General features: G+C 49.9%; 1 protein-coding gene across 11 annotated transcripts in view; it reads left to right on the top strand.

Annotated features, from left to right (window-relative positions):
* PCDH15 (protocadherin related 15) overlaps positions 1-14752 on the top strand; it is a 1224756-nt gene that overhangs the window by 881204 nt on the left and 328800 nt on the right. For all 11 annotated transcript variants that reach the window (XM_064145003.1, XM_064145009.1, XM_064145013.1 and 8 more), the window contains 2 exons: positions 10304-10423; positions 13980-14090. In XM_064145003.1, coding sequence (XP_064001073.1) covers positions 10304-10423; positions 13980-14090 — 231 coding nt within the window. The remainder of the gene's footprint in view (positions 1-10303; positions 10424-13979; positions 14091-14752) is intronic.

Raw genomic sequence — 14752 nt, 5'->3', positions numbered from 1 at the left:
GCTGCTCTCCAGCCACTCCGACCCCAGCCTGTATCTCTGCATGGGGTTGTTGTGGCCAAAGTGCAGCACCCTGCACTTGGAGCTATTGAACCCCATCCCATTGGACTCTGCCCATCTGTCCAGGCGGTCAAGGTCCCGCTGCAGAGCCCTTCTGCCCTCCAACCCAGCCACATCTGCCCCCAGCTTAGTATCATCTGCAAACTTGCTGATGACTGACTCCATGCCCTCATCCAGATCATCTATGAAGATGTTAAAGAGGATGGGGCCCAGCACAGATCCCTGAGGGACACCACTAGTGACAGCCGCCAGCTGCATGTGGCACCATTCACCACCACTCTCTGGGTCCGGCCCTCCAGCCAGTTCCTAACCCAGCACAGAGTGTTGCCATCCAAGCCATGGGCTGACAGCTTAGCCAGCAGTTTGCTGTGGGGGACAGTGTCAAAGGCCTTGCTGAAGTCCAGATAGACCACATCCACAGGCCTCCCCACATCCACCAAGCGGGTCACCTGATCATAGAAGGAGATCAGGTTAGAAAGGCAGGATCTGCCCTTCCTAAACCCATGCTGGCTGGACCTGAGCCCTTTGCCATCCCTTAGGTGCACTCTTATCACCCCCAGGATAACCTGCTCCATCAGTTTCCCTGGCACTGAGGTCAGGCTGACAGGCCTGTAGTTCCCAGGTTCCTCCATCCGACCCTTCTTGTGGATGGGGACCACGTTGGCCATTTTCCAGTCTCCTGGGACCTCTCCGGTGAGCCAGGACTGCTGGAAAATGATGGAGAGCGGCTTGGCCAGCTCAGCTGCCAGCTCTCTCAGCACCCTGGGATGGATCCCATCTGGTCCCATGGACTTGTGGGTGTCCAGATGGCTCAGCAGGTCCTGAACTAATTCCTCATGAATTTCCAGGGGAACACATCACTCCCCAACCCCATCCCCCAGTTCAAGAGGCCACTTGCCCTGAACTCCTCTCTCCTTACTGTTGAAAACTGAGGCGAAGAAGGCATTCAGGACCTCAGCCTTTTCTTCATCATCAGTTACAGTGTTCCCCTCCTGGTCCAGTAAGGAGTGGAGGCTCTTCTTGCCCTTCCTTTTAGCATTGATAAATTTATAAAAGTGTTTTTTATTATCTTTCATAGAAGTGGCAGCCTAAGTTCTAGCTGGGCCTTAGCCTCTCTAATTTTTCTCCTGCATAGTCTGGCTACCTCCTTAAACACATCAGGAGAAGCCTTCCCCTCCTTCCAGAGGTGATACACCTTCTTTTTTTCCCCCAATTCCTTCAGGAGCTGTTTACTCATCCAGGCTGGTCGCCTTCCCCGCCGGCTCATCTTTCGGCACATGGGAACTGCCAGCTCCTGTGCCTTCAAGAGCTCCTGTTTAAAGTAGGTCCAACTATCCTGGACCCCTTTGTTCTCAAGGACTGCTGCCCAGGGGACTTTGGAAATAAGTTTCCTAAGCAAATTGAAGTTTGCCCTCCGAAAGTCCAAGGTGTAGGTTTTGTTGTAGTGCCTCCCTACCTCCCTGCATACTGAAAACTCCACTAACTCGTGATCACTACACCCCAGGCAGCCTCCCACTATCACATCTCCTACCAGCCCTTCTCTGTTGGAGGGCAGCAGGTCAAGCTGAGCTTGACCCCTAGTAGGCTCATTTAACAGCTGGGACATGAAGCTGTCCTCCATGCGCTCTAGAAATCTCCTAGACTGCCTTCTCTCTGCTGAATTAAGTTCCCAGCAGATGTCTGGCAGGTTAAAGTCACCCACAAGGACAAGATCTGATCTTGAGACAGCCTCCAGCTGTTTGTAAAATATCTCGTCTGTTTCTTCATCCTGGTTGGCCAGGGCTGGGTACTAGGTTGTGCCGGATGAGCTTGGAGGTCTCTTCCAATCTGCTTGATTCTATGAATACTCAGCAAGCACTTGGAGGTAGGGAGCAGGGAGAGACACAAGAGGATGGGGCCAGACTCTTTTCAGTGATGCTCAGCAATGGGACAATGGGCAGCAGGGACAAACTGGAACCCAGGAGGTTGCATCTGAACAGGAGATGTGAGGATGTTGGAACCCTGGAGCAGGATGCCCAGAGAGGTTGTGGAGGCTCCTTCTCTGGAGAGACTCCAAGCCCACCTGGACATTGTGATCCTGGGCAACCTGCTACTGCAACCTCCCTGGTCATCTGTCTGCTCTCAAGCTGTTCTGATGTGACAGGATGTCATGAGTTGAGTTGAATCTGCTGCTGATATTCAATCTCGTGCTGCTGTCACACTTGCTTCGAAATGAAGGTGCTGTGCTGCTGCTGTGCTAGTCACCAGATATTGTCATATGGCTGTTTGCCCAGCCACTTGGTTTAGAGGTAATCTCATTTGGATGTGTCAGGCTTTGTCCAGAGTGATGCAGGTCTTTCCCAAGAATACCACCTGGGGACCTGACCCAAGGCTAGATAATTATGAGGGGCAGGGAGAGCATGGACAAGTGCTTAGGCTGGTGGTATTTTGGAATATGCTTGGAAGAAGTCTCTTGTCAGCCTCAATGTTCCTGAGAGACAGAAATCATTGCAATGTCTTGGGACCTTTCTCATCACTGCTGTGAGCACCCAAGGGCAAGAGAATGTCTCTGGACCTTCAGGCAGGTGGGCAGGCACCATGGCCAGTCAGACCCCGACAGCAGGCATGGCAGCTGCAGCAGAGAGCCATGGCCAGTCAGACTGCAGCAGCAGGCATGGCAGCTGCAGCAGAGAACCAGTCTGTGCCACTGTCAGCTGCTCCTGTACGTAAAAAGAAACATGTAAAGAAAACAATTAGTCTTGCAAAAGGTGAGGATCAGTCAAGGTTATCATGGGAACAAGAGGAAGAGCCCTGTCCTCAGCACTGGTGGGGCCACACACTTCAAATACTCAGTTCAGTTTTAGGCCTCTCATTCCAAGAAGGACATTGAGGGGCTTAGAATCCTAGAATCAGTCAGGGTTGGAAGGGACCATAAGGATCAGCCAGTTCCAACCCCCCTGCCATGCCCAGGGACACCCTACACTAGAGCAGGCTGCACACAGCCTCAGCCAGCCTGGCCTTAAACACCTCCAGCCATGGGGCCTCAACCACCTCCCTGGGCACCTCAATTCCAACCTCTCACCACTACCATGATGAACAACTTCCTCCTCACCTCCAGGCTGACTCTCCCCACCTCCAGTTTTGCTCCATTCCCCCCAGTCCTGGCACTCCCTGACAGCCTAAAAAGTCCCTCCCCAGCTTTTTTGGAGGCCCCCTTCAGATCCTGGAAGTCCACAAGAAGGTCCCCTGGGAGCCTTCTTCAGACTGCACAGCCCCAACTCTTTCAGTCTGTCCTCACAGCAGAGCTGCTCCAGCCCTCTGAGCATCCTCCTGGCCCTCGTGGCTGGAGAGCAGAGCTGGTGAGGAGCAGCTGAGGGACCTGAGGTTGTTTGTTTAGTCTGGAGAAGAGGAGGCTGAGAGCAGGCCTCCTTGCTCTCTACAGCTCCCTGAAAGGAGATTGGAGTGAGGTGGGAATTGGACTCTTCTCCATAGTGATTGGACAAGAGAAAATATCCTGAAGTTGTGCCAAGGGAGGTTTAAGTTGGATATTAGGAACTATTTCTTTTCTGTGAGAGTGGTCAGGCATCGGAAGAGGCTGCCCAGGGAGGTTTTGGAGTCAACATCCCTGGAGGCGTTCAAAGACTGTATGTAGGTGGCATCTGGGGACATGATCCAGTGTCTGTGGTGCTGTCAGGATGGCATTTGGACTCGATCTTAGAGGTCTTTTCCAGATGAAACAGCTCTATGATTCTGTGCTGCATTGTTTAAACTCCTCTATTTGATGTTGTACTGGCTCCGTGTGCCCAGGTTGGGCTGAGGTCTCCCCGAGGGAAGACTGGGCTGGGCACAGCTGATTCCAAGGGAGCCAGCACATGGGGCATGACTCCATGGCATCAGGAAAAACGATTTGAGGGGAAAATGGCAGTGAGGAGTGGGGGGGACATGGGGAGGAGATGAACTGGGGCTGAGGGAGGGAATATGAGCCTCAGGATCATAGAATCGTAGAATGTCAGGGGCTGGAAGGGACCTCCAAAGCTCATCCAGTCCAACCTTCCTGCCAGAGCAGGATCACCTAGGGCAGATCACTCAGGAACACATCCAGGCAGGTTTTGAATATCTCCAGAGAGGGAGACTCCACAACCCCCCTGGGCAGCCTGTTCCAGGGTCCTGTTACCCTTACAGGGGCAAAAATCCTCTTCATGTTTAAATGAAACTTTCTATGCCTCAGCTTCTACCCATTGCCCCTTGCCCTGTCATTTGGCATCACCCAGCAGAGCCTGGCTCCAGCCTCCTGGCACTCACCCTTTGCATACTTAGAAACATTGCTGAGGTCACCTCTCAGTCTCCTCCCAGCAGCACAACTCCAGCTCCCTCAGGCTCTCCTCCTAACAGAGATGTTCCATTCCCTTTAGCATCTTTGTGGCTCTGCACTGGACTCTCTCAAGCAGTTCTGTGACCCTCTTGAACTAGGGGGGGTGGCCAGAACTGGACACAGTACTCCAGATGTGGCCTCACCAAGGCAGAGTAGAGGGACAGGAGAATCTCTCTTGACCTACTAGCCACAGCCCTTCTAATCCACCCCAGAGTGGCATTGGCCCTCCTGGCCACCAGAGCACACTGCTGGCTCCTGGTCAAGAATAAAGGAGAGGGACTGGGGAGGGTGCTGAGTTCATCTTTATTTGTCACTTCTCACATGTATTTTTCACTGGCAGCACGTTATGCTTTAAAGCCTGCTGTGCACATGAGGCTAATAAGTAGATCTGACTTTCAAACATGTTCATCTGAATTTAGTGGACCACTGGAACACCCACCTGGGGCCCAGGTTGGGGCCCTGTCCCTGAAGATATCAAGAAGATGCTCAACAGGGCTCTGGGCAACCTGATCTAGTTGAGGATGTCCTTGCTGACTGCAGTGGGAGCTGGACTGGATGACCCTGGGAGGTCCCTTCCAGCCCAGACCATTCTATGATTCTAAGACTTTTCTTCTCTGTGCTGGTAAGGAAGGTGAGAGGGCTCCAGGGTGGGTAGCTGGTGCCAATGGCAGTCCACTGTTAGCGGCAGGGGAAAAACCTACAAAGCCTGCTGCTGATCTTCAGAAGTACTTTGGCTTGCTTTGGTCTTCTGTGCACTTACAAAAACATGAGACAGATCCTTCTCTTCTCTCTTCCTCTCCTCCTCCAAAGTGCAAAGCAATGCACTTTGCTATTAAGCAGTAACTGTTCCACCACAGTCTGTGGTAGTTGGCTCTGATTTTACAGTGTCAGGCAAGGCTTGCATTTCCAACATGCTGTACTCTCCTGAATTTCTGAAAGGCTGCTGCTGCGTTACAGATACATGGCAGAGACTCTCTGCAGGGTAATTATCTCACAATTACTAGGCACCAGGGAACAGTCAACTTCCTACACCCACATGTGCCACTTCTACTATCTTTGCTGAGAGTAAACAAATCAAGTTTATAGCAAAATATAGATGTAGGTAGTGAATAAGTACTGTAAATTAATGCCCACCTGGTTTAGTGAAAATAAAAAGGCTTTGAAATGAATATTTTGTTATTGCAGTATTTCTGCCCTGAAAGTTTCTCCCATAGGCTGGATGTTAGGAGGAAGTTCTTGCCAGAGAGAGTGATTGGCATTGGAATGGGCTGCCCAGGGAGGTGGAGTCACTGTCCCTGGAACTTTTCAAGCAAAGCCTGGATGAGGCACTTAGTGCCATGGTCTAGTTGACTGGATAGGGATGGATGCTAGGTCAGACTGGATGATCTTGGAGGTCTCTTCCAGCCTGATTGATTTTATGTAGTGCCATGGTCTAGTTGATTGGACAGGATTGTTGGATGTTGGACGCTTCCCTGTGTCCTCCTGTTGAATACTTTTCTATGTCCTCCTGTTGAATACTTCTCAGTGTATTCCTGTTTGGTACTTTGTATATCTTCATCTTGGATACTTCCCTGCATCCTCCTGCTGGATGCTTTCTTGTGTCCTCTTGTTAGGTACAGGGCTGAGTGATAGATTGGACTGGATGGTCTTGGAGGTCTCTTCCAAACTGGCTTGATTCTATGTAGTGCCATGGTCTGGTTGATTGGGTAGGGCTGGATGATCTTGGAGGTCTCTTCCAACCTGGTTGATACTATGATTTTATGATTGAGTAATTAGCAGCTTTATAAATAATAAGACCAGGAACTATGACTATGGGATGAAAGGAGCAGATAATTATTTTGGTTTAGTGTGAACTATAAAATAGAGAGTGAGACAGGATCCAAATTTGCTGTGTCTTTGCCCTTTTCCACCTCTTTTTGCAGCGTTTGAAACCTTTTTAGACCCTGCAGGTTTAAAGATGTGCAAAAATTTGATGTAAAGTTTGGAGGAAAAAGGAGTCAGTGGGCTTCTGAATTCAAGGGCCAAAACTTTGGGTACTCCAGGAAAGCTGGAGAGGGACTTTTTACAAGGGCTTGTAGTGATAGGCCATGAGGCAGCACCTTTGAGCTGGAAAGAAGGAGATTTAGATTGGAGATTAGGAGGAAAAGGAGGGTGGTGAGACAGTGCAACAGGATGCCCAGAGAGGTTGGACCATCTCCCCTCCCTGGAGATGTTCAAGGCCAAATTGGACAAGGCCTGGGCTAGTGTAAGTTGTCCCTATCCATGGCAGAACGTTTGGAACTAGATGATCTTTAATTTAAGGTCCTTTCCAACTTCTGCTCTTTCTGATGAGTGCAGAAGCAGGCAGCACATGGAGGAGCAAGGTCTGTGTTGAATTTGAATCCGGAACTGTTGGTTTGTCTCTTTTTTTTTTTCCTTTGGAGTGGATTACTCACAAAGTTGTCTGAATTTTAAGACTGAGAAATGCTGACTGCCAAGGAGTCATTTGGACTGCTGTCCTTAGTCTCAATGGGTCTTGATTTCATGCTGTTTATCTAGGCTGGGATAATTAGAAATTGATTCATTTGCAAACTATCATTTTATGAGGATTCAATTGCTGCCAGCAAAATATTGAAGGAACAGCATCATTTGTGTCTTTGTTTCAAGCCATAAAGCTCTCTGAGTATATTTGCATGTAGTTTGCATTGATGATGGCCACACCCAAAGAGTGGCTGTCAGTGGCTCCATGGCCAAGTGCAGGGCAGTGACAAGCAGAGTCCCTCAGGGGTCAGTCCTGGCACCAGTCTTGTTCAACGTCTTTGTGGGTGCCATGGACAGAGGCATTGAGTGCAGCCTCAGCAAGTTTGCTGCCCACACCAAGCTGTGTGGTGCAGCAGCCAGGCTGGAGGGCAGGGATCCATCCAGAGGGACCTGGACAGGCTGCAGAGGTGGGCACAAGCCAACCTCAGGAGGGTCAGCAAGATCAAGTGCAAGGTGCTGCAGCTGGTGGAGGCAATGCCAAGCACAGATCCAGGCTGGGCAGTGAGTGTCTGGAGAGCAGCCCTCAGGAGAGGGACATGGGGGTGCTGCTGGACGAAAAGCTCAACAGGAGCCAGCAGTGTGCACTTGCAGCCCATAAAGCCAAGCAGAGCCTGGGCTGCATCAGGAGAAGTGTGGCCAGCAGGGCCAGGGAGGTGATTCTCCTCCTCTACTGCACTCTGCTGAGACCCCACCTGGAGTACTTCATCCAGTTCTGGAGTCCCTGGGACAAGAGGGCTGTGGAGATGCTGGAGTGTGTCCAGAGCAGGGCCAGGAGGATGCTGAGAGGGCTGGAGAAGCTCTGCTGTGAGGACAGACTGAAAGAGTTTGGGCCGTTTGGTCTGGAGAAGAGGAGACTCACAGGTGACCTTCTTGTGGCCTTTCAATATGTGTAGGGTTAATCCTCCAGGGGGAGTAACCCTGAACCTGACCCTAAGTGGTCTTGACCTCTCCCCAGGGGTGGGTCTGAACACCACCAGGTGATGGTTAGCCCACTCCCCCTGCCTGTCTAGAGATCCATGAAAGCAGAGGGACTTCCTGTTCTTGCTTCCTGCCTCCCTGCTTACCACCATCATGTTCCTGCTTCTCTTTGTTTCACCACGTGGCCACCACCCATGAGGGGGACACAGCCATCACCATCACAATCGGGTTGTATTTATACATTTTGTATTTGTTTTCCCTTCCCTGTACACTTTGTAACTTCCCTACCTCAGATACTTCTTTTAATTTATAGTTAAACTTCTTTACCTTCCAAATGAAATGAGGTTCATTTTATTTGGGTGTGCTTACCTTTTCTCTCCATACATCTAATCCCTGTCTCTTGGGAAAGAAGTGGGGAGAGGGAAGGGCACTCTATAAAAGTTGTTATTGGTTCTATCAAATTTATTTGAGTCTCTGGAAATATAAATTAGAAGCGAGACACTGTACCTGAAGGGGTCTCCAAAAAAGCTGGGAAGGGACTTTTGAGGCTCTTAAGGAGTGCCAGGACTGGAGGGAATGGAGCAAATCTGGAGGTGGGGAGAGTCATCCTGGACATGAGGAGGAAGTTGTTCAGCATGAGTGGTGAGAGGCTGGAATGGGTTGCCCAGGGAGGTGGTTGAGGCCCCATGGCTGGAGGTGTTTCAGGCCAGGCTGGCTGAGGCTGTGTGCAGCCTGCTCTGGGGTAGGGTGTCCCTACCCATGGCAGCAGGGTTGGAACTGTCTGATCCTTGTAGTCCCTTCTGACCCTGACTCATTCCATGATTCTATGACCCTCAAAGGGCATCTTGTCCAACCTCCTCTGCAGTAGAGGTTGGACACCTTCAAGTAGAGCAGGCTGCACAGGGGCACACTGAGTCTGATCTTCAATGTCTCTAGGGACAGGGCCTCAGTCACCTCTCTGGGCAGCCACTTCTAGTTTTTCTCCACTCTCACTGTGAAGAGCTTCCTCCTGATGTGCAATCTACGTCTGCTCTAGTTTCAAACCATTGCCTCTCATCCTATCACTCCAAGCTCTTGTAAAAAGTCCCTCAGCACTATTCTAAACAGTATTTATCTGCTGCTATTCACAGTGCCACGAAGGCAGTGTTAAGTGCTGGTTTATTTTGCAGCTCATGTTCATTTTCCTTCCTGAGTCTGCAGAAGAATATTTTAGAATCACAGAGTCATAGAATCAAGCAGGTTGGAAGGGACCTCCAAGCTCATCCAGCCAAACCTAGTGCCCAGCCCTGCCCAGTCAACCAGACCATGGCACTAAGTGCCCCAGCCTGGCTTGGCTTCAACACTTCCAGGCACGGCCACTCCATCACCTCCCTGGGCAGCCCATTCCAATGCCAATCACTCTCTCTGCCAACAACTTCCTCCTCACATCCAGCCTAGACCTCCCCTGGCACAGCTTCAGAATCTGTCCCCTTGTTCTGTTGCTGCTTGCTTGGCAGAAGAGCCCAACCCCACCTGGCTACAGCCTCCCTTCAGGTAGTCAGGTACAGCATTTTTTCTTTTTTTAAGCTTATATGTATTTACCTCATGAATTCTTTCAGCTTTTAATAATTGCTTTTCACCTTCATCTGTTGTTTTTAGAACAAATGGGATCCTGCCCTGGCACAAAAAAATCTGTGCAATAAAAATGGAAATTGATGTGACTCCTTCTGTGACTCTTGGCTTCCCATAGAGTCTGAGTGCATTGCCTCTAAGCAGTTACTCATGCATGAGGCTCCAGGCCAAGTAAAGGGCAGGAGAGAGTGACAGTCTCGCACTGGAGACCACAGATATGGAAGTAAAATCTTTACAAAACACGTTTTACAAAGACACTGCTCCTGTGCTCAGCACTGCTCAGGCCACACCTTGAGTGATGAATCTAGTTCTGGACTCCTCAATTCAAGAGAGATATTGAGATACTGGAAGGTGTCCAGAGAAGCTGGTGAGGGGGCTGGAGCACAGCCCCGTGAGGAGAGGCTGAGGGAGCTGGGGGTGTGCAGCCTGCAGAAGAGGAGGCTCAGGGCAGAGCTCATTGCTGTCTACCACTACCAGAAGGGAGGCTGTAGCCAGGTGGGGTTGGGCTCTTCTGCCAGGCATCCAGCAACAGAACAAGGGGACACAGCCTCAAGCTGTGCCAGGGGAGGCCTAGGCTGGATGTGATGAGGAAGTTGTTGTCAGAGAGAGTGATTGGCATTGGAATGGGCTGCCCAGGGAGGTGGTGGAGTTGCTATGCCTGGAGGTGTTGAAGCCAAGCCTGTCTGGGGCACTTAGTGCCATAGTCTGGTTGATTGGCCACAGCTGGGTGCTAGGATGGGCTGGGTGATATTGGAGCTCTCATCCATGCTGGTTGATTCTATGACTCTAAGAGTTGCATTTTGCTGACCTGCAGTTTTTAATGGGTGCCTGTCTCTGTTCTTGCAGTTAACTCCGGTTGGGACAACCATCTTCACAGGATTCTCTGGGAACAATGGTGCTACTGACATCGATGATGGGCCCAATGGACAGATAGAATATGTCATCCAGTACAATCCTAATGACAAGGTTAGTGTATTTTGACTTCTGGTTTTGGTGGGTATGTGCACACACCCCTTAAAGTGGCAAATGAGCAAGAGGTTGCTGTTCAACTTCATGAAGAAACAGTATCAGTTCATGTGGGACAGGGATCTACTTGAGAGAGCCCAAAGGAGAGCTATAAGGATGCTGAAGAGACTGGAGCACTGCCTGATGAGGACAGGCTGAGAGACTTGGGGCTGTTCAGTCTGGTGAAGAGAAAACTGAGTGAATCTAATCAATGTCTATGAATATCTGAGGCCTGGGGGTCAGGAAGGGACAGGGACAGCCTCTGCTCACTTGTGCCCTGTGATAGGCCAAGGGGCAATGGATGTAAACTACAACACAGGAAATGCCACCTCAATATGAGGAAGAACTTCTTTACTGTAAGGGTGACAGAGCACTGGAATAGGTTGCCTAGAAAGATTTTGGAGTCTCCTTTTCTGAAGGTTTTCAAGCCTTGGAACTGGAGAGGTTTACTCATACTCTCCCACATGGTGAAGATCTCTAGTTGAGCACTAGAAGGTCACTAGAAAGCAGCACAGATGCTCTGGAGACTTTCAAACCCTGTCTGGATGTGTTCCTGTGTGACCTGTGCTAGATTCTATGGTCCTGCACTATGGTAGGGGGAGTTGGATATGAAGATTTCCAGATGTCCCTTCCAATGGCTAACATCCTGTTATGTCCTTGCTACTGTTGAACATCCTCCCTGCCTGTGAGCTTTGCTTGCTCTGTATCACAGCTGCCTTTTTCTTCCCTGGATTACTCCAGTATCAATCTTTTGTCTTCTCCAGTGTTGTTCATTGGATTTTTGGCATGCCTTTTCAGTTCATGGTAGGCAGCTGTACTTACTCCTACATACTTCAGGAACAGTGTGGCCAGTAGGACAAGGGAGGTTCTTCTGCCTCTATGCTCAGCACTGCTCAGGCCACACCTTGAGTACTGAAGCAGTTCTGGACTCCTCAATTTAAGAGAGATATTGAGATACTGGAAGGTGTCCAGAGCAGGGCAGCAAGGCTGGGGAGGGGCCTGGAGCACAGCCCTTTGAGGAGAGGCTGAGGGAGCTGGGGGTGTGCAGCCTGCAGAAGAGGAGGCTCAGGGCAGAGCTCATTGCTGTCTGCAGCTCCCTGAAGGGAGGCTGTAGCCAGGTGGGGTTGGGCTCTTCTGCCAAGCAAGCAGCAACAGAACAAGGGGACAGATTCTCAAGCTGTGCCAGGGGAGGTGTAGGCTGGATGTTAGGAGGAAGTTGTTGTCAGAGAGAGTGGTTGGCATTGGAATGGGCTGCCCAGGGAGGTGGTGGAGTGGCTGTGCCTGGAGGTGTTGAAGCCAAGCCTGGCTGGGGCACATAGTGCCATGGTCTGGTTGATTGGCCAGGGCTGGGTGCTAGGTTGGACTGGATGAGCTTGGAGGTCTCTTCCAACCTGCATGATTCTATGATACATGTTTTTACCTTGGAGATTGACAGCGAGGGAATATGCATAAAGTTGCTCTCAGAAGAGAGATTGTGGTTGCTCTGATAAAGTATTTTATTCTTAAAGATCATAGTTTTAAAAAGGGAGAGGTAGGTATTATTGAGATGAAACAGTAGTGGTTCCTACCTATTATTTTTTGCCACTTTTAGAGGTGTTAGAGACAGAAAGCTTAGGGCATTAAAATTAAATGATCTTTAGGGTCAGATGCGTGAATTTCTTTAGTACAACAAAGGTGATTTGCATGAAGTGTTCCTGCACATCTTTTACTGTGGAACATTTGTTAAGTAGACTAATTGCTTTTGATTTCATCCCAAATATGACACAGATGTTAAAATGAAAGGACGTAAAAGAAAAGGAAGTGTAGCATATAGACTCAGTAACCTTTCTTTAAAGTTCCTTTCTTTGGCTTAAAGGGAATTGGAACAGAAATGGTTTTGTGGGAAAACACAGTTCAGTCACAGAATCATAGAATGCTTTGAGTTGGAAAGGGACCTTAAAGATCATCTAGTTCCAAACCCCTGCCATGAACAGGGACATCTCCGACTCATCCAGGTTGCTCAGGGCCTCATACAACCTGGTCTTAGACATCTCCAGGGGTGGGACATCCGCAGCCATTCTGGACAAACTGTGCTAGTGTCTCAGCACTCTCACTGGAAAGAATTTCTTCCTACTATCCACTCTAAATCTGCCCTCTTCCACTCAAAGACATTTCTCCTCATCCTATCACAAGTCCCTGTCAAAAGTCCCTTCTCAGATATAAAGATCTTTCAGTTTCATCTTCAGTTCGGAAAAAAGTTTGGATAAATAAAAAGGTTTTTCCAGGTTGTTGGGAGGTAGAGGCACACAAGTTCTGATTCAGTGTCTGCTGGTTTAGTTAGGGTTTTTTTCACAGAATCAAGCAGGTTGGAAGAGACCTCCAAGCTCAGCCAGCCCAACCTAGCCCTGCCCAATCAACCAGACCATGGCACTAAGTGCCCCAGCCAGGCTTGGCTTCAACACCTCAAGCCACGGCCACTCCACCACCTCCCTGGGCAGCCCATTCCAATGCCAATCACTCTCTCTGCCAACAACTTCCTCCTCACATCCAGTCTAGACCTCCCCTGGCACAGCTTGAGACTGTCCCCCCTTGTTCTATTGCTGCTTGCCTGGCAGCAGAGCCCAACCCCACCTGGCTACAACCTCCCTTCAGGCAGTTGTAGACAGCAATGAGCTCTGCCCTGAGCCTCCTCTTCTGCAGGCTGCACACCCCCAGCTCTTTCAGCCTCTCCTCATAGGGTTTGTGTTCTTGAACTGCGGGGCCCAAGACTGGACACAGAACTTCAGATGTGGCCTCACCAGGGCAGAGCAGAGGGGCAGGAGAGCCTCTCTTGACCTACTCACCGCACCCCTTCTAATCCATCCCAGAATGACATTGGCCTTCCTGGCCTCAAGGGCACATTGCTGGTTCATGGGCATCCTTTTGTCCACCAGGACTCCCAGGTCCCTCTGTGCTGCCCTCCAACAAGTCAGTCCCCAACCAATACTGGTCCATGAGGTTGTTCTTTTCCAGGTGCAAGACTCTACCCTTGCCCTTGTATTTCATTCAGTTGCTTCCCACCAACTCTCCAGCCTGTGCAGTCCTGGCTGAATGGCAGCACACCTGAGGGACTGTCAGTTGCTCATGGTGCCATCAGCAAACTACATCTCACTTGCTCTCCTCCTGACTGTGAAGGACCGCAAGGCTTTTCCTTTGTTGGAGCAACTTCTTTGGAGTCATTACTTGCTTTATTGTAGCTTTCAATTGTTACTTCTGTATCCCAAATTAGATCAATTCAGATCAATCCAGTTTGTGACTGAAAGTGATAATGTGTGTGGAAAGAATGAGAGAATTCTCTGTGTTCAGGTTAGTCATTGTGGAGTTGTTATGGATAAAGCAGAGAGAACTTGATGATCTGTGAGGTCTCTTCCAACTCTGATGATACTGTGATACTGTGATACTGTGACTTGAAAATCTCGAGCAATTCTGGCATGCCATCTCATCTGAAGCAGGATTTAATTGTGAAGTGTGCTTAGTTTTACCATCTTACCTTTTGTAGACTTCCAACAGGACCTTTGACATTCCCCTGACTCTGTCTGGAGCAGTGGTTCTACGGGAGAGGCTGAATTATGAGGAAAAGACTCGCTACTTTGTGGTCGTGCAAGCTAATGTAAGTATCCAGCTCCTCAGGACCATCTGTGCCACTGACTCAGGTGGATTTTCAGCTTGCAGATTCAGATGTTAGAAAGGTAAGGAAAACCTCTCTTGAAATAGCAGGTCTGGTAACACCCTTCTGAAGATTCATAGATTCATAGAATAGCAGGTTGGAAGGGACCTCAGGGAACCCCATGTACTCAAAACTGGTCAGGCCACATCTTGAGTCCTGTGTCCAGTTCTGGGCTCCTCAATTCAAGAGAGATGTTGGGTGGGCAGAGGCCAATGGGATGAGATTGAACAAGGCCAAGTGCAGGGTTCTACACTTTGGCCACAGCAACCCCAAGCAGCAGTACAGGATGGGGCTAGAGTGGCTTAGAGCAGCCAGACAGAGAGGGACCTGGGGATGCTGGTAGAGAGTAGCTGAAGATGAGGCAGCAGTGTGCTCAGGTGGCCAAGAGAGCCAATGGCATCTTGGTCTGGCTCAGGAGCAGTGTGGCCAGCAGGACAAGGGAGGTTCTTCTGCTCCTGTGCTCAGCAGTGGTCAGGCCACACCTTGAGTGCTGTGTCCAGTTCTGGGCTCCTCAATTCAAGAGAGCTGTTGAGATGCTGGAAGGTGTTGAGAGAAGGGCAACAAGGCTGGGGAGGGACCTGAAGCATAGCCTCTCCTCCAACTTG

Source organism: Pogoniulus pusillus, chromosome 6, assembly GCF_015220805.1.
Source record: "Pogoniulus pusillus isolate bPogPus1 chromosome 6, bPogPus1.pri, whole genome shotgun sequence".
NCBI classification, from domain to species: Eukaryota; Metazoa; Chordata; class Aves; order Piciformes; family Lybiidae; genus Pogoniulus; species Pogoniulus pusillus.
This window is presented reverse-complemented; position numbering and strand designations above follow the sequence as displayed.